The following is an 18,763-nucleotide window of genomic DNA, read 5'->3' on the forward strand; positions in this document are numbered from 1 at the left end:
GAGCACAAGTAACTAAGTATTCCTTCTGCATGTCCCAGAAAGTATACTGCCAGCCCCACCTTGCTTGGTTTGTGAAAAATGACAGGATCGCAACCCAAGGTAGCACGATGATAGACTTTTTATTAATATTAACCTTAATGCAAAGAAATAGAAGGCCTCCTAACAAGAATTTAAGGTTTTTTTATGTAAAAAACCAACAAAAAGAGGGCCAGAGAGCCTTTTGACAAATAAAGATTAAATATCTCACTGACATTCAGATTGCTTATTGTTAAATTAATCTAGTTAAGGAGTGCATTTAACATAAAAAAAATTCCCTCATAAATTCAAATATCAGATGATGGGCATACCATAAAAACCAAAATAGCATAGTCATATGAGTGCCTATTGAATCAGCAGAAGTTATTACAGATGCATATACACTCAATAAGTCACATTCTGCTCTCAGTTACATTAACACAACGCCATTTTCTAGCAATGAAATCTCCACCCTGGTTTACCTTTTTGACATAAACCTGGGTAACATGTGGGGGACAATGATTCCATAATCCAGGACACTTTTAGGATAGACTGGTCTAGCTGTCAAAGCTAGATACACTATATAACCTTTTCTAATGTAGGCTGCTATGGACCTTTTCTGATCAATAGAACCCTATATTAAGGACACTTCTCATTTTTACAACAGCTAAATTGAAAAACAGCATTTAATGGATAGTGTAGGTTTCCTGACAAACTGCCACTCTGGCAATTGTATTTGCTTTATTCCCTTTAGAACTTCATCTTCAAAACAATTTTTTATACAGACAACCTGCAGCTGGAAATCTAGTAAACAAAATTTGAAAAGTACAATACAACTGTCAATCTTGAACTATCAAAATATGGAGCTATATAAACATGGGCTTCTGCTGGTGAAGTGAACATGTATAAAATTAAACATTTTAATACCAATGATTAGACAAACACTATCCCTTCCCTTTCAAAGGAAAAAATATTAGACTGGCATTTCATAAACTGCTGAAATTACACTAGGTGACTCAGTTACATTACATTAGTGCCCAATGCTGCTATTAATCTTTGTCCTATTAAGTTATGATAACAATGTTCTTTATAGCTGCACAATCGTGGCTATATGAGTATAATATGAACAGTGTTCAGAATTACTCAGTAGGTCAGCAGATTAAGAACACAGTCAGTTTCCTTTTCTTTTGGTTCCAAGTAGAAGATTTCACCTAAACCTTTTTCCATTTTGACCTAAACCACATCAGTGTCCTAAATAATAAAAGATCAGCCAATTCTAAAAGTTACTATAATCAATTAGATTAAATAAAACCTTATACTTCTCCAGCAACTATATATGGCTTAATTCAAGACTCAACCTTTAAATGAATGGACCAAATTCTTATACACTAGGGACTGATTTGCCCCAATAAGACTACCCACTGCAATGAATGCTGCAAAACATACAGAGAATCAATAATATTTCTGTCACATGGAACTTCAAAAACAATTTTCTGATTCACTCTTTCCTTTTACTCAGAGAGAACTAATTTTTTAAGTACGATATTGGCAATTACCTGACTGCATTCTTAAAAATCAAAATCCAAATCAACTTGTTCCTAACATCCTCATATTGTTCTTTATTAATTAAGAATAACGATGAATATTCATTTACACATGTCTAGCTTCGATCTTTTATCAATAATAGAACTGTAGGATTGGGCTTTCCATCTAATTCAGGAATGCAGAATATGGCTCATAGATTCTGTATTGAACAAATATACTTGGTCATCATTACATCACAGTTGCCCTACACCAAATCCTCTTAATTTTATCCATAACTCTATGGACCCCTTGAAAGTTAACAATGGTTAACAATTACCACACCTCTTTCCCTTGGCTGTACTGTTAAAAGAGGCATGCATTTCCTTATGTTATATTGTAGTTTCCTATTTCTAAAGAGAGGCAAGCTATCTTTATGAATCAAATAGGATATATTTTCACCTTTCAGCCCTATACTACCACTAAAGCTTTTAAATTTTATAATGTCATCTGTGGATATGGATGCTATTAATGCAAAATAATTGACATCCTTATTATAAAGAGAATCAAAGCTGAACTTTCATTATAATAATGCCTCATATTTATTTTTACATCTCTGGCATCACCCACTGCATTCCATTTCCCGTATGCAGATATCTTATACATAATTCCTCTTGACCCAAATGCCAGAATGCCAGTGTTCTCAACTGTTTCATAGCTGGACCATATGTTAAACGACAAATTTTCTCATGAACATCTTTCCTTCCCATTCTTGTTGGGATAAAGACCCAGTGGCAACTGAAGCAATTGCTTATGTGGAAAGTTAATACTAAAAGTAATAAACATATCTTTAGCTTCTTTTAATGCACTTCAGTAGGCAGTAACAAAGGGAGAGTTAGAACTATGTAACCAGCTAGCGCTGCACAACCAGGGTTTGGGAATCACTGCTACAATGTATATACTACAGGTATAAAATTAGGCTATATACTGTGACAGGGCCAAGAGATATATTACTGCACCACAAAAAATAGTTCCAGCTTTAAAATGATTCAAATAGAAAAAATTACCTGAAAATAATAATTATACATTTTAAAAACTAAAGCATTTCCTGGGTATTTCTCCAAGTTTCGCTGGTAAAGTAACTTTCTGTTGCAGCCTCTCTCTTCCCCCACATCTTAGACCCTGAATCAGCAAAGTGCTTATACACAAGTTTAACTTTATATACATGAGTAACCCCATCCTTATTCACAGAGCACTAAAGCAAGTGCTTAAGTTTAGTTGCTTTTAGTGAGACTTAAGCACATACTTAAGTCTTTGCTGAATCAGGGCTTAGATTGTAAGTTCTTCTGGGCAGTGAACTTTTGTCTTCACATTTCTACATAAAATGCCTGGTGCGTTTTAGATTCTATATAGATAATAAATAATAGCTGTTACAACTGCCCTGCTTTCCAAACCTTTTCTGTCTCCTTTGCTCTGCTCCTCTTTCTTTTGGGCCCAGGTTTCCATGCAGTTATTTAAGCTTTTTCCTCCCACCTCAAAATAAGACAGAGCAGGAGACACACTGATGTGCTCAAGAAAATGACAGTGCTTCGGAGAAAACCACTGACTCTTTGAAATGCTGCCACTTAGCTGAACATCCAAGCACCTTCCACTTGGCAGCTCTTCAAAGGTTGTGGTGGGCTGGGAATCCCACAGAGGAGAAGATTTTAAAATCTGCAGGGGCAGGGAAAATGCAGAGGAAGGAAAGGAGCAAAATTATGATGATTGTTCTTTAAATGCCAACTATCAACCTAGTGCTCTATGAGACACAAAATAAAATGTGTCTGTCCCAAAGAAATTACATTCTAATTGACAAGAAACAGAGAAGACAGGACACACTTGGAAACTTGGAGGAAGTAAATTAGAGGTAGTTTCTTTCTTTTTTAAATGTTGGATTAGTTAACTTCTTGCAGGCAATGTAGAAAAAGTGTGGATGAAATCCTGGTCCCAGTGACTTCAATGGGGCCTGAATTTCATCCTGTATCTTCAGGAGGGACTTGAAAGTGAGAAGAATGGTGGCAGAATAGGAACAAGGAGAAGCACAGAGTGACAAGAGGGAGATGACAAAGAAGGAGAAACTAGTCTAAAATTTAAAAGTGAATTTTTTAATTAAAATGATTTTTTTTAAACAGACAAATCAAAAACATGATTTTGACTAGTCACTAGCTATTACCTCTGGAGGTACATTTATATTATTTTTGATGGGACAGTTCTGACAAACTGTGTTGTGCCATGGCTACCGACCAATCAGAATGCAGGGTTTCCTAAAGCCATTTTGTAATACTTAATACAAAATTTGTTTACTTTGGATACTTTTTATAGTATGTTATAAGTAAATTATGCTAGTGGTTCTCAAACTTTTTTCATTTGTGGACCCCTACAAAATTTCAAATGGAGGTGCGGATCCCTTTGGAAATCTTAGATATAGTCTGCGGACCATAGATTGAGAAATGCTGTTTTATTGTAACGACAACCTTTTGTGGGCCTCCTAGACACAGTCTGCAGACCTGCAGGGGTCCATGCACTACAGGATGAGAACCACTGAGTTATGAACATAACTATACATACCTTTTATTATTTTTTAGATTATCTTTCATTTGTTTCTGCACACTTTTTATTGTAACATCCATAAAAAGATTAAACATGTAAAAAAAGATCACAGTATGTACCAGATGCTGAAATATTCTCTAGAGATTGGAAACAACACCAGGTGGTTCTGTCAGCTTAATGAAGCAACATTTACACACACCGGGGACACAAAGGGTACAGTAGGACTTAAAATCTACCATTTATGAGGGTAAACTGGAAGGATTTGAAATTAAAATTTTAATAAGATTAAGACAATAAAACATTTGTTCATATTGGTATATAGGGGAATTTCTGCTAAAATTTGGAGTATTCATTTTCCAAAATTAAATAATGATGCAGTTACCAATGTTTATGACAGCAAAAAGTTAAATAATTCTGCATAAATGTAACCTAATACTTGAACTGCTTTGCCATCCCTCAAAAGACTAAACAGTGATGTAATAATTAAGGGACTTTTCCATCTATGAATTAAAATGCAAATTGAGTTTCTTTCACTTTATGTATACAATATATTTTAAAGGCTTATCTGAGAGAGTTCAGGTCACAGCCATAACAATGAACTTCAATAAAATTAACAGAACATAAAGTATGACCTTAGGCAATAATTAATGAACTTAAGGGCATCTTAATATATTTTCTTATCATTGAGTAAAGCACTCTAAGTTATTACAGTTACACAGATGACCTCATGCAATTGATCCTTTTTGTAGATTTAACCAATGTTTTTAATATCAATTAGATCAACACTCAATGCTTATTTTGACTATCAGAAGTGTGAATTAAAATGACACTTACCCTTGTTTTACTTTGTCAAGAACTAGTTAAAACAGATCTTCATGTCAGAACTCTATTCCATTGACTTAAGGATGTGTGTGAAAATGGGACTTATAAAATTTGGAATGAGCATAGAAATTCCTGTTATGGAAATCCTCTAAAGACCACTGGATCTCCCAGATCTCTGGGTTTCCTGCATTATGCCATCTCTGCCTTGATGCTCTCCCCCACAACTCTCAGAAATTGTGCTGCTATTGGTTACGCTGCCTTCACACTACCCCTGTAATGAGGTGTCCACCCCACACAAGGCCTTAATGGGGAAAGGTTGCTAGATGGTCCAATTAACTGCCCAGGCTGCACCTGGAGAAGAAGCCAGGGAGTGGGGATTAATCAGAGCTGAGGTTCAGATGTACAGAAACAGGAGGGGTCTGTATAAAACGCAGAAGATAAGAGCAGAAAGGGGCACAGGAAACTAGTCTACAGTCACTCCCTGGGAGAAGGGAGGTGTGTTTTGGGCTATAGAGGCAAGTAGCCTACCCTTTACTCCCTGGGAGGACAAGGTTGTGCAGCTGGCAAACCCAGAGAGGAGGAGAGCCAGAAAAGTAGGAAAGTCTCAGGGGAAAAACAGCAAGTCATACGATAGTGTGGACCTTGAATGCTGAAGAGAGGACCCCTGAGCTAGAACCCAGAGTAAAGGGTGGGCTTGGGTTCCATTTCCAGCCACTGGGGAAGTGGCGCAGACCAGGAAGTGGAGAGTGGACTGCCTGGGACAGTTTGCATCAAAAAACGTTCCGTGGAAGGGGAAGACAATAGTGACCTGGCCAGAGGGCCAATCACAAAGAGGAAATTGCAGTTCCTGAAGTGAGAGGGGCTGCAGGATGAGAGAGGACAATGGATGAAGAGACTGCCAGAGAAGGGTGCTGCACCTGGAAGGTACTAATCCCCAGAACAGCCAGGAGGAGGTGCCCCTAGCAGTGAGTGGACCCCATAACAACCCCCTTGTCAATTAGGCAGGTCACTGACATTAATACTATCAGGAATAAAGGAATAGAATGATGTAAAAGGCTATACTCCTTTGCAGGTAATCGTTATGAAAGTTCTGAGCTTGGTTTTTTAAGTCAGGAATGCCCAAATCTCCATTTGTTGCATGCCATTGGCAATTTAATAAGTCAGTGTTAACTGAAAGTATTGCACTAATTATATCATACTAGTGAAGTATCAGGCAATATATACATACAAGGAAATTGATTTTAAAAAGGTGAAGCAAGTCCTTTGATGGTTTCAATCTCAAATTAATCTGTGTAACCCTTTAAAGAAGCATTTCACTCTCAGGGTACAGACCTAAAATGAGCAGTGGTAAGATACGCTTTTCCTTTTGAACGACTAATAAAAATACTGCGGATAAAAACTAAAATTGTAGACCAGCATGGTTTCAAACCAAAAGTACAGATCCAATTGTCTGAACTCTGTGGGTGTGTTTGGAATGTGAATCTAGACTCTGGCGCTCTCTCAGCAATAAACCTAAACAAAACCAAAGCACAGACCCCACTTTTAAACTTTGGAACATTCAAAAACTGGATATTGCTGTTATGTCTCATTACTCTGACACCATAATTCATATATCTTCCACTCACTAGCAAATCCTTTAAAACTTTACATTTTCTGCCATTCCTCCACTACAACCTACTGTTAATGTTGCCCGGCTCAGTTTTGGGTTAAATTCCAAACAATGTCTTGGAAAGCATAAAGATTTGCCCAAACTACTCAAATAACTTCAGAGTAAATATGTTAGCCTTTTAGGATTTTAAAACAGGTCTAAATTTCTAGTGACATAAAATATAAAATTGATTTCCTCCCCCCCAAAACAAACAATCTTTATCCATTGATTGCTTTACTGTTTTATCCAAATCCATGAATTCTGCACTTTTACAAGAACAGCTAAGCTCTACCAATGCATTTTACCATTTTGTAAAGTACTATTCTTTTGCTTCCAATTACATTCTATAAACTCATGGGCTTAAAAATATATCATAAACATTAACAGCATACAGTAATATATCTTGATTGTTATTGGGATGTTTACGTGATATAGATATCCCATAGAAACAATCTTTTTGGGACCTGCATGATTTTAATTTTTTAAATGTTGGCTCAAACTGTAAGGAGAATATAAAGTCATCTGTAGGATAACATGTAGATTTCACTCAAATCTTGAAACAACAAAATGTCAAAGATTTACTTATTTCCATTTTTAAAAGATAGTTCTGTCCCTTGAGTAGCAAATGCTTCTCATTTGTGCTCACTTATTCTTTCTGCCCACGTGGTCTTTATTTCCAAACCTATTCAAAATGATGTTTTCCAAGCATGTGCCACATGACTTGTTCATATAAATGGACAAATTGAACTGTCTCCATATATATCCCATCACATTTGTAGTCCTGATTTCTCTTCTTAACATGTGGCCAAGACACCGTATTATCTGCCTGCAGAGGTTGACCTCAGGATATTAGATTCTGCCACATAGCTCTCTTGTACTAAACCGAAGGGAAACACTTAATCACCCCTGCCTTTTCAGGAAAAAATCAACTTTAAATTTGCCCTGATGAAAAATCAATAAACCAGTAATTGCTTGGCTTATCATTGTGTGGAGGAACAAATTGGGAAGCGAAGCTTAGCGTCCACACAGATTTCAGTGAAACACGTGGAGTTTCAGGATCACTAAGCTAGAAAAGGAAAAGGTCTCAGAGTGATAATTAAATCTACTCATGCTGATTTTCTGCCAAATTTATTTCCCTGGTGTATATAAAAATGTTTCACTGCTTACTAGCTAGGCATAACTAATCAATTCAACACTGGGCCAACACACATGAGAAACAAAAAATGCAAATTCAAGAATGAAGGCATCAGGATAATATATTCCTTAATGCAAGCATTAGTGAAACTTATATTTTAAATTCAAAGGAACAAATCCTTATTTAGTTCTATTCCTTTGATATCTAAAATGATTTTTAAAAACTTCTTTACCCTATAATCTTCTGTAAACCTTTCAAACATTAATCCCTATTATGGACCAAAATAGCACCACATCTCCAGACAATTGTATAAAATATGTTTTCATGACTAGTTACATCTTAAAAAACAAAGTCTTATAATTGTATTACGCATGATATATTAAGGCAAGCAACTCACACATCTTGCAATAATTCAGTCCAACACATCTGAGTTGGATGTAAAAGGAACACACACTTTTCCTCTACAGTATTTATACTTTGCCATATTATTCCAGCTATTACAACTACATATTTCAGCTACTTTGAATTTGACTTGCTAGGCCTTAAGCTAAAAATCAGGTTTGACAGTAAAATTCTCATAAGAGTTTGATGTCATTTTCAGCTAGTCCCAAATGGAAATAAGCAAAACAAAAACAAAACAGAAAAAATCGTCAATTGAAAATATTTTTGTAAAAGTAGTGCATTTTTTATTAACAGACCTAATTTCATGTAGCAAATTAGCATAGCTGCAATGGAAGTGCAAATGTAATCAAACTGAAAAATTCAAATTAGGAGGAGCAAGCTTTTCCTTTTTCTCTTTCTTTCTTTGCTTTTTTGTTACAAAATGATTTTTGTGTGTGTCCTTCAACTGGCTATTGGGACTATGGTAATTAAAACTCTTAAAACAGCACAAGCCCCTAGTCTCTAATCTGTAGCTCAGGTCAGCTGTCTGTAGATTCTAATTTGTCCTCCATTTGTATTCATGACAGGAAATGCTGCATATTTAACAGCAAACCAGCAGGATGGTGTATTGGTGGGCTTGGAGGTCAAATGATTTGATTTCTGAGCAGATTACATGTAACATCCAACATCTAATCTCACACCTGATTTGGCAATAATATTACAATAAAAGTAATGTTAAAACACCATTACTAAAGGGTGGAAAAAGAATAACCTTTTTTCATGAGCTGAGAAACAATAAGCTTATTATACAATATATTTTGCTTACAGCAGATATGAGGCTTAACTTTTCATTAGTAAAGGTTACACTAAGATCCAGAAGCTTGCTAGCTGTAGCATGCAACTTCAACTTTTTGTTTTTGGGGTGGGCTTTTTGTTAAATTTAGTTTACAGGAGCAATACTGCGATGCAATAAGAGAATGAAAATTCGAAGTCTAGAGAACCAGTAATTTCAGTTTTATATTTATGTGCTTTGCTTTGATTAAAGGGTTATAGCAGTAGAGTGTTAAATCTATAGTTATTTTAAGCAAAGGTAATCTTTGTTGCAAATATTAATAAATAGACTAAGAAATAAATAGACTACTAACTAGCAGTTGACAAAAATAAAGGGCAACTTGTACACTATAAATATGTCTTCAAATTGTTACTCAGTTCACCCAAAAGGTTTGCATGAATGGTGAAGACATTGTCAAATGTTAAACACAAACACAATAGAAATAAACTTGAATTTAACTAGAATGAACAATCTATTTCACTGATGCCATAGAACCATATGTATATAGCAGTGAAACCATAATGAAAAAGCTAAACTTTTTCCATATAATATAATTGAACAAAATCTACATAATATCAATAAAATATCTACACAAGCCATTATTGCAACAAGTTTGTTTGTAGAATGAAGCATTTGAGAGATAGGACAAAGGACTCATTCAAGTGGATTGGGCTGTGGAATGAATTTCCAAAGGCATTCAAATGAATCCAGTTTCTGAGCAGTTTTAGGAAATTACTGCAAGACCTCCTTCCTTCCTCCCTCCCTCCCTCCCTCAACCATAGCATGACATTCACAGCTTCAACTGTTCCTATACTTGTACTTTCTCTACCATCCCCAAAAGAAATCCTATCTTAAGTAGAGCTATAACTCACAAGAGGAGAACCACCAGACATTCCATGAAGTCTACTAGGAATTTCATTTTGGCAATCTATTTTACATGAGAGGCACTTGAATATGACATTAATGGGTGGCAGCATAAAATCCTAAAATACATTAGAGAGAGAGAGAGAAGTGTGTTTTCCTGTGATACTCTCCCCTTGCCTGTGTTTTTGCAAAGACTATTGTCCCTTAGGGTACAACACTATGCAAACAAACCTATTCTCTCAAATTTGCCAATTCAATGGTGACAGATTGATTTTATAATCTGAGTAAAATGGGGAAACCCTGTACACAAAAGTACATTTGGACAATATTAAAATAATTAAATGTGTAATGAGCATATATGGTTGGCACGAGAAGTCCTTTTATTGCCAGTAAATATAATCGTACAAAAACAATATAAATACTCTGGAGATCAAATAGCATTTGATCATCATCTGTAAGTCACACAGCTGAAATATGAACACTATAACTTAAGTAAAATCTGCATTTTCAGTTCTCCACTCCCTCATTTCTTTGCAAATCTTGACACGCTTGAACACTCCTTAAATAACTTTTCTCAACTAATAAAACAAGAATACGCTAAATATTTTCCAGTGAGTGTAAAACATTTTTAATTTTAAATGAGAAGGTGATTTCTCAGATTATTTAACACAGGACCCTCCTCTTTGCTAATTATAGAATACTTCTGTCTAGGAATGCCTATGAAGTGATGCTTATTTGACTGATAAGGCAACATGCTAACTAATACTGCACACAGGCAAACAAAAAGGAGAGATCTTTTCTAAAACCTTATAAACTAATAGGGCTATGATATATAGACTACATAACATGCACTGTGTATGTATACCAGACTGCACCCTTAAAGCCCAATTCATAAGATATTACTTGCCTGTTTCTATTGTATTCATTGCCTTACTAATAAAGAAAACATAAGGACTACAGATTTTCCATGCTGTTTCTCTGTAAATTACTAATGTTTGCAATTTGCTCTGCATTGTATAGTTCAGCCACCTCCTGTAATTTCTGTATGCAAAACAACTGTTAGCATACACAGTCACAATAACACACACCAGGGAAAACATATAGAAATTAATAAAAACATAAAAAGCATATTTGAAAAAGAATGGACCAAATCATCATCAGAGATGAACCACTGGGGCTCACTTTGCCTGCAGCTGTAAATCTGTCTCTACCTAAAAATGTTAGGAATAAACATCATTTTCAGTTTTAAAGTTATCCCTTTCCCTTCTAAAGATAGCCTGGAAAATGTAAACTGACTCACAAAGTGAAAAATCAATCTCCAATGTTTCCTCAAGTTCACTTTATGGTCTCCTCTTCAGCTACTCAAGGCTAGCCTTTGGGGTATGTGAAATCCATGGCCACTGGCTCCTTATTTTGTGGAGGACCCACATCAATTAATGGCTACGATGCAGTGCCATCTTGGCTGCTCCTGTTTGCATTAGGGCTGCCACAAGTTCCCATTCAGTTGACTGGCTGCAGTTGATCCAGCTCCTTTGCTGATCAGACTCTGTCCCCTCTGGCACAGAAAGGCAATACACACCGCTCTGACACCGAAACCCATTTATGAGAGGCCTCTGCATTTTGGATATTGCAGAGTTTGACTTCTTCCTGCAAAAAGTAGTTCAAAACTGGTTTTTGTGGTAAGGCTTCTTTTTTCTTTTCTTTTTTTTCCAGGAAGGATAGATTATGTCTGTTGGTGCTACTCTTGCTCTCATGTGGCTGAGCATCTATGAAAAAAATCCAGAGACCAGACAGATTTCTGATGCTGATTTGTTCTTTCTGCTTTTTATTTCATCATCTTTCCTGCAATACAACAGTACTTCTCTCTGCTCGACTCATTTGTCTACAATAACTACTGGCACTTTCTGATTCCTTCACAAACCATCTCTGCCACCTCCACAAATCCTCCTCAGAACAGGACCTCAAACAATTCTTTCAAGAAGCAAACCAATATCATCCAGAGATAACACCCCTTCCCCTCTCTTCTCCATCTTCTACCTACTCTTTCAGTCTCCTAACTTGTCACTGTTTCTGAAGTGTCTATGCTACTAAGTCCCATATCCTCTACCAACTTCTGACTTCTCTTGCTCCTTCCATTATCCAGTTCCTCCTCCCGCATTTCCCAATCCATGTATGTTGATCCTTTCTTCAAGTAGGCTGCTGTACCCCTTCTTCTAAACTAAAACTCTCTTGACCCATCCTGTCTCTTCAAATATCATTCCTTCTTTCTGTCACATCCAAACTTTTTGACTAATCCTGCCAAGACTACAAATTCTGGTCAGATGGATTGTAAATCAGCTCTTTTATTCACTATATTTATATCCACATGGAGTCTGAAAGCTTAATTCTGGTCTCAGTTAAACCAGTGTAAATCAGGAGTAACTCCAGTTTAAAATCTATGGGTATGTCTACACTGCAATTGGGAGGGTGTGATTGCAGCATATGTAGACATACCCAAGCTAGCTTTGATCTATGCAGATCCTGAACAAAGGGCACACTAATCTTGACCTAGGATCTGGACAACTCAACTCTGTGATATAGCTCAAATATTTCCTTTAATTAAAAAATGTAGCATCTTATGCCTAGGAATGTTCTGAACCTTCATTACTTTCTTGTGTACAGCAAAATGCTCTAAACTACCTTTCCAGTTTTTTAAGCAGCAAAAGTTTTAAAACTCTGTACTGTAGAAAGGGCTCAACCTGAAAAAAACAAAGTAATGACAGCCTTCCCAAACTCTGCCACTAGACACCAAAATTAGATGCCACTAAAAGAAGATTGTGTAGATGTTTTAAAATATGGTCACATATACTCTGCTGGGCTCATCAAGCTTTGTTTCCCCTTAGTATGACTGAGTTATATCCTTGGGCAAGGCATAGAAACATACATAAGACTCTGTCTCTTGAAGTTATACAATGCAAGAATCTAAGCTCTCATTAAAAAATATATCTAGTTCTCATGATTGCAAAGAAAACCTGACTGGGTGATAACGATACAGTAAAGTCCATTTGACTCTACAGACAATCTCCAGTAGAGAGAGGAGCAATAGCCACTAGATCCAGGGAGAAAGCCATCTGGCCATTCTCACGCTACCAGAGCCAACCAAGCTCTTGCTGTGGGTGGAAGGCTTGGATACCCCTCTTGGCTCTACACAATGCCTCCTGTTTCCTGCGGTTCAGATGCCCCCTGGGGTGGGCAATGCTCTTCCCCTCTGGCTTTTTGGCTCCATGAGTTAGATTGGAGGGGGAGGGAGGGAATGGTTGGTTATGCTTTAAAATGCCACCCACACGCAGCACCAAAATGAAATATCACTCAGCAAATGTAACATCATCATCCTGCTCCTTTCTTACATGATTTCGTCATAGAGTGAAATAGTTAACAATACTGACATTTAAATCACTGAATGACAGTGTTCACACAAGTTTTTAATGCAGTTTAACTGATGTGCTTTAAATTCATGCCTTTAGCTAATTTGAATTAATGTATCTGAATGTCCCCATGTAGACAAGTCCTGAGTCACGACATTAGAGACATGACTGGAACATCTCACACCTTTCAGAGCTATTGTTTCAGATTCGCTGCAGTGCCCGAGTAACTGAGGCAGCAATGTCCAAGCGCACATTTTTAAGGCCATCATGAGGAATGGGGACTTTTAAAAAAAAGATAAGAATGCTGAGATTCTGGCAAACAAGGCAGCAACCAATATGTTGCTACCTAATCCAGTTCAAGCCCCCTCATTGTAGGGGGATATTAAAAAAAGAGAAGACTGCAATCTTGGATCATACTTTAAAATCTGTTGAAAACTTTAATGGCTGCTGTAGCTGCTGCTTGAAATAGTATCATTCTGAGCTCACATGGATTGGAAGACCTAATGCTCAATCAAAAAAGTCTGGATTTCTAGAAATGAAAGTGATCTTGTGCATAAAAAATTACCCTCTTATGATAAAGAAAAATCACTAAAGTGTGAAAGTCAACTTGAGGCTTGTAAGGATATTTTCCTAAATATTTTGTTCCATCTCTGAAGAGATTCCAACACACAATTGATTCTAAAATTGTTTCAGAACATCTGGATGTTGGGCAGGGTCTCTTCATTTCTCATTCATTAATATCCTCAGGTGAATTCAATCAATTTAGTTCTTGAAGATGACTCTGTCTAAATCACTGAACGCAGTGTTTGCTAGGGAAACTGGTCTTATGTGAAGCCTCCTTTGATGATACACAAAACTAACTCAGCAGGGTGTGTAACTTAATTTTGGAGGACTTGGAAAGGATCCCCTTTGTCAGAAAAATCAGATGTTTACTAAAGCAGTGTCCCCAGGACAACAGGATTACAAGGAGATAAAAAGTATCACTGTATGTCCCATTAGAGAATTCTAAATAAAGCACTATGTTAATTTAGACAGCATAATGTAAATATACAGTTTAGTAGTATGACACATTCTAGCTCTTCTCTGGTAATATGCGTTGCATGACTGTACACAGTTCATTTATCCTCAGCTCATGATCAACCACAGCAGTCCCAGGTGGCTGGTTATATAAATCATCTGGAACTGTGATATCCTTCCCTTATTTTTAAGAATGACCTAGTGTAACAAATGAAGTATATAATAGCAGCAGTGTACATACAGGTCACAAAAAGGTAAATATTCAAAGCACTGTGCAGGAGTTTCAAACACAAATCCTATTTGTTAACAGTGTATCTATTTAACATGCTACACTGAGAGTTTAATGCATTTCTGATATAGTTGCTGAAATAAAAACCAAAGACTTCGAAGTGGTTCAGTCACCTGCAGTACACTGTTGAGCTGGGAGGCCACGCAGGGGCAGCAGCATTCTGCTTTGAAGTTTGGTTGTCCAAGAACTGTTGAGTTATCAGTTTTACTTTCATTTACGACACTTTTAAAACGCTCCCGATTTAGATTTTTTAAATGAAACTAAAACAAAAGCGCCCAGAAGCCTGCCAAACACAGTTGAGCACAGCAGCAAAGCTGGAGGAGGCATTATTGCTACTTGCCTCAAGGGCAGATGAATGTGCTGATATAGAGCTGGTGATACTTTTTGTTGGATATACTCTTGGCTTCATCCTATTTGAATACAATGGGCATTAGCTATATTTAAATATTGGGAGTATAGATGTGTCTCTTTTATAACAAGCTCACACTGTGTATCTGGATAAAATAATTAGAAAATTAACATAAAATATATTTCCTTCAGATGTAATGAGCGTCCAAAGTACACTTTGAAGTGAAAAAAGCTTAGCATTCATTTTATATTTAAACCCCCTCCAAACAGATCATTAAACCAAGAAGTTTATGCTCGCCTCATCTCTTTCACACACTCCACTTTGCACTTTCTATCGTGCTGTCCCCTTTTCTAGGAACAGTCTCCAGTTTCCTGTAGGAGATAAGAACAGAGATGTAGGGAGGAGCAGAAGTTTCTAAGGACTTTAAGGGGAAGACAGAGCTTTAATTGGATTTGCTAAGAGAAAGAAAAAATAATGGAGTCAAGGAAGGCTTTGAATGTGCTTGTAGTGACAGAAGAGGAAGAGGAATTTAGCAGTGACATTTTAGATAGGCTGAAGTAGGGTGAGAGAGGTGAAAAGAGGCAAAGAAGAGGTGGTTTCAGTAATCAAAAACCAGAGAAAACCAGGGAGTGCACAATGGCTTCAGCAGAGAATAGTGTGGAAAAGGGTGGGTGTGGGTGACATTAGAAAAGGCAGGTGAGACTGCACTTATAAAGACTGGGCATGCGGGCAGGAGGAAAGAAGTCAGAGAGTAAACTGAGTATGAGAACCTGGGAGATGGAAGGATAACAAAATGAAGCATTTGGAGATGAGTCAAGATAGACAGGATTTGTCTACAGCTAGGAAAGTTAGGATGTATAATTCACCACTGGTGCAGCTCTATCCACAAACTTCTATTGTTGATATTGAATAGACAGGAGCTCCCTCTCCTCAGTCACTCTCTGATCTCAGCCACCTCCCCAAACACCACATTCAACCCTTTCCTACCCCAGTTCTTCTTTCCTCTTACTTCATTTTAGATTACTTATAGTAGCGATGCCAGTGCCTTCTAATAGTTCTTTGTCAGACCTTTGCCACTATGCTTCATTGTGAACTAACCACACTCCAATTCTTCAAAGAAAGGCTCTCTTATCCTAAAGTTTCAGACTGTGCACATCACTGATTCTAGGACAGTCTGTCTCAAACACAAACCCCTTGGCAGCTAGAATACTATCTACATGCGGGCACCAAATTATGATTTGCACAGGGCACTAGCTGATCAAAGACTAACCTAGGAAAATATATGTATTCCACCTTAGATCACATATCCACCTTGAAATCTAATTAAAATGTACTGTGTATAGTAAAAAATCTGACACAACTCAGAGGTCACCCATACAGTATTGCAAAATAATAATAAAAACACCCAGAAAAAAGTGTATACTGATAAAGAAATTATTTAAAAAAATTAAAGTAACAACAACATTTTAAAAAAATTAAGGATCAGGTTCCAAGATAAGCGATACAATGTCAAAAACAATAAGCTGAAACAGTTTCAGAAAAGTAAAATCCTTTGGTATATATTTTATACTCAAGACCAACCTAAAAGTAATATATGCTGCAGACACTTTAGCTTTAATTGGAACCACAGGAGATAGCTTTTTTACTATTAATTTTCTCAGAGAAATGGGGATACACCAGCAAAGCTGAACTGTGGAATATCACATAAGGTTCCTTATATAAGTTCAGGCTGGCTTTGTCACACAACCTGAAGATGCATCACCATGAAATGGAAAGAGACACAAAGTACATTTGTTCTGAACCTGATCCTTCAAACATTGTATAGAATTCCCACTGGTCATCTATCACTGGTAGTGCAATGGATAAAGGCCCTGATCCTGCAAGCCCTCAGTGCACAGAGCTACTACTGAGTTGGAGGGATTACCATCATGAAATACTACACAGTAATTACACAAGTAAATTGGACAAATTATTGGACATCTTATGTTAATCATACAATAGATTCTGAGATAAACAATGTTACAGGTTTATGTTAATTGACTGCAGTAATTCCTCAAACTGTGATCTCTGCCTCACACAGCTGGCTGTTGACATGGTGTTAGCTCTTCTACTTGTTACCAAATACCAACCTACTTTGAAGACCACTTAAAAAAAATCATTAAATACTTTCCTGCAATTGCCACAGGAATAATACACGGTTGTGAATGAGAGGTACAGGTAGTCTGTGTGACTGTGGATTAGAGGAAGACTGTCCATGAGACATCTCCCATTAAGATGTGGTCCACCCCTAGAGAAAATATGAGAAGCCCAAAGGAACCTGGTCTTTATGGAATTATTATTGCTATTTTTATTTAATATTATTATTTAATAAAAAGTGTTTATCTTGCTGATAAAGAAAAAACTACATTACCTTCTTCCTTTCTCTTTTTCGCTTCTTCTTCACTTCTTTCTTTAGCCTTCAATGCTTCATCTGCTTTTGCTAAAAATAAAAAACACATGTAATGAGTTATTTATACTTGTTTTAATTTAATTTGTATAATAAAACAAATCTCCTGAGGGCTGAAGTCCACGTTCAGATTAATTTCTACAGCTCCCACTCAAGTCAATGTGCATTTGAAGCAGAATTTGGCTCCTAATTTTTTTTATTAACAAGATCAGTACTGTTGATACAGTATCATAATGGACAATTTGTACGGTGAATGGAAAAAACACATTGGCAGAATGTTTAAAAAAACTAATTTACTAATATTGTATGTAATCTAAGATTTCTTTTGAAGGAAAAGCCATATTTCCAATATTCAGAGCTGCATGTAAGATTTAAAATATAGGGAGTCTGAACTATCTGTGTCACAGTATCAAATTAGGTAGTATATTTTTTTCATTGCAAATCATAGCAGCAGTACTTTATTCATGTTATGACAGCCTCTTCTAAAAAGAACCTTTTTCCCTCTAGAAGCCTCTTCCCTTATTACTTAATTATCTACTAGTTGCTCAACTGCAGGGGTTTTCAAACACTTTACTACAGATGTTAAAGAAGATTAAAAATATACAGCACAGTAACAAGGGACTATCAATATACTCTGTAAATTAATTAAATTTCTGTTCTAGCATATCATTTATTCCAAAGCATTAATGTCTCAAAGGAGCCATTCTCTTTTATTGCCATCTCACTGCCTGATGAGTGAACTAAGTGAGAATAAGTCTCTAATAGCATTATACTTGATGAAATATTAAGTTTTTAAAAGTACCGCCTTGTCAAAAGAAAAGGAACCCAAACTAACAGGAATTAGACTTTGGACTAGGCTTTCCTATACAATAAAGCTATTGTAAACAAGGGTGTAGAATAATAAATGTTTATTCAGTTTTTCAGGTACTACCTCTATTGCCTACTGAATCAACCTACAATTTGTGAATATAACATTCAGCTTCAGTAGCAGGTATTCAGAAAATGAATGTCACATGACTATCTTTTTCAAAGTCTGATATCTCTTCACAGTCAGCTACATCTTAAAAATATAAAACTTAAATATTTGTGTTATGAAATGATAGAAGCAATTACACAGATGTTTCCATTTACAAGCCTTTATACGCACTTAGATTACATTTAAAGTCATGAAATATTAAAACTTTTCTGCCAGTGAATATCATTGCAAGAATATATTAAATTAGATAATAAAAACAAACCACCAGTAACTCTAAAGACTTTTACTTCATTTACACTTTATTTTCCCCGGTAGAAGGACACGGATAATAGAAATTCCATTTAAATTCAATTTTGGTTATATGTGTAATTGTAGATATACCCTTGAGTCATGTAAAATGCTCAGCTTATGTTTCTTTCAAATTATCCCGCTCAGATTCACATTCTACTCCTTACAACCATCTTCAATATGTATT

At 36.3% G+C, this 18,763-nt stretch overlaps 1 protein-coding gene across 1 annotated transcript in view; it reads right to left on the reverse strand.

Moving 5' to 3' along the window:
* Nucleotides 1–18,763, reverse strand: part of RSRC1 (arginine and serine rich coiled-coil 1) — a 342,090-nt gene that overhangs the window by 39,787 nt on the left and 283,540 nt on the right. Inside the window, exon 7 of the mRNA XM_067532335.1 lies at nucleotides 17,277–17,345. Within this exon, the coding sequence (XP_067388436.1) occupies nucleotides 17,277–17,345 (69 nt within the window). The remainder of the gene's footprint in view (nucleotides 1–17,276; nucleotides 17,346–18,763) is intronic.

The sequence above is a fragment of the Emydura macquarii genome, unplaced genomic scaffold, assembly GCF_026122565.2.
Source record: "Emydura macquarii macquarii isolate MOO-44397 ecotype Brisbane River unplaced genomic scaffold, CSIRO-AGI_Emac_v2 contig_18, whole genome shotgun sequence".
Lineage (NCBI taxonomy): Eukaryota > Metazoa > Chordata > Testudines > Chelidae > Emydura > Emydura macquarii.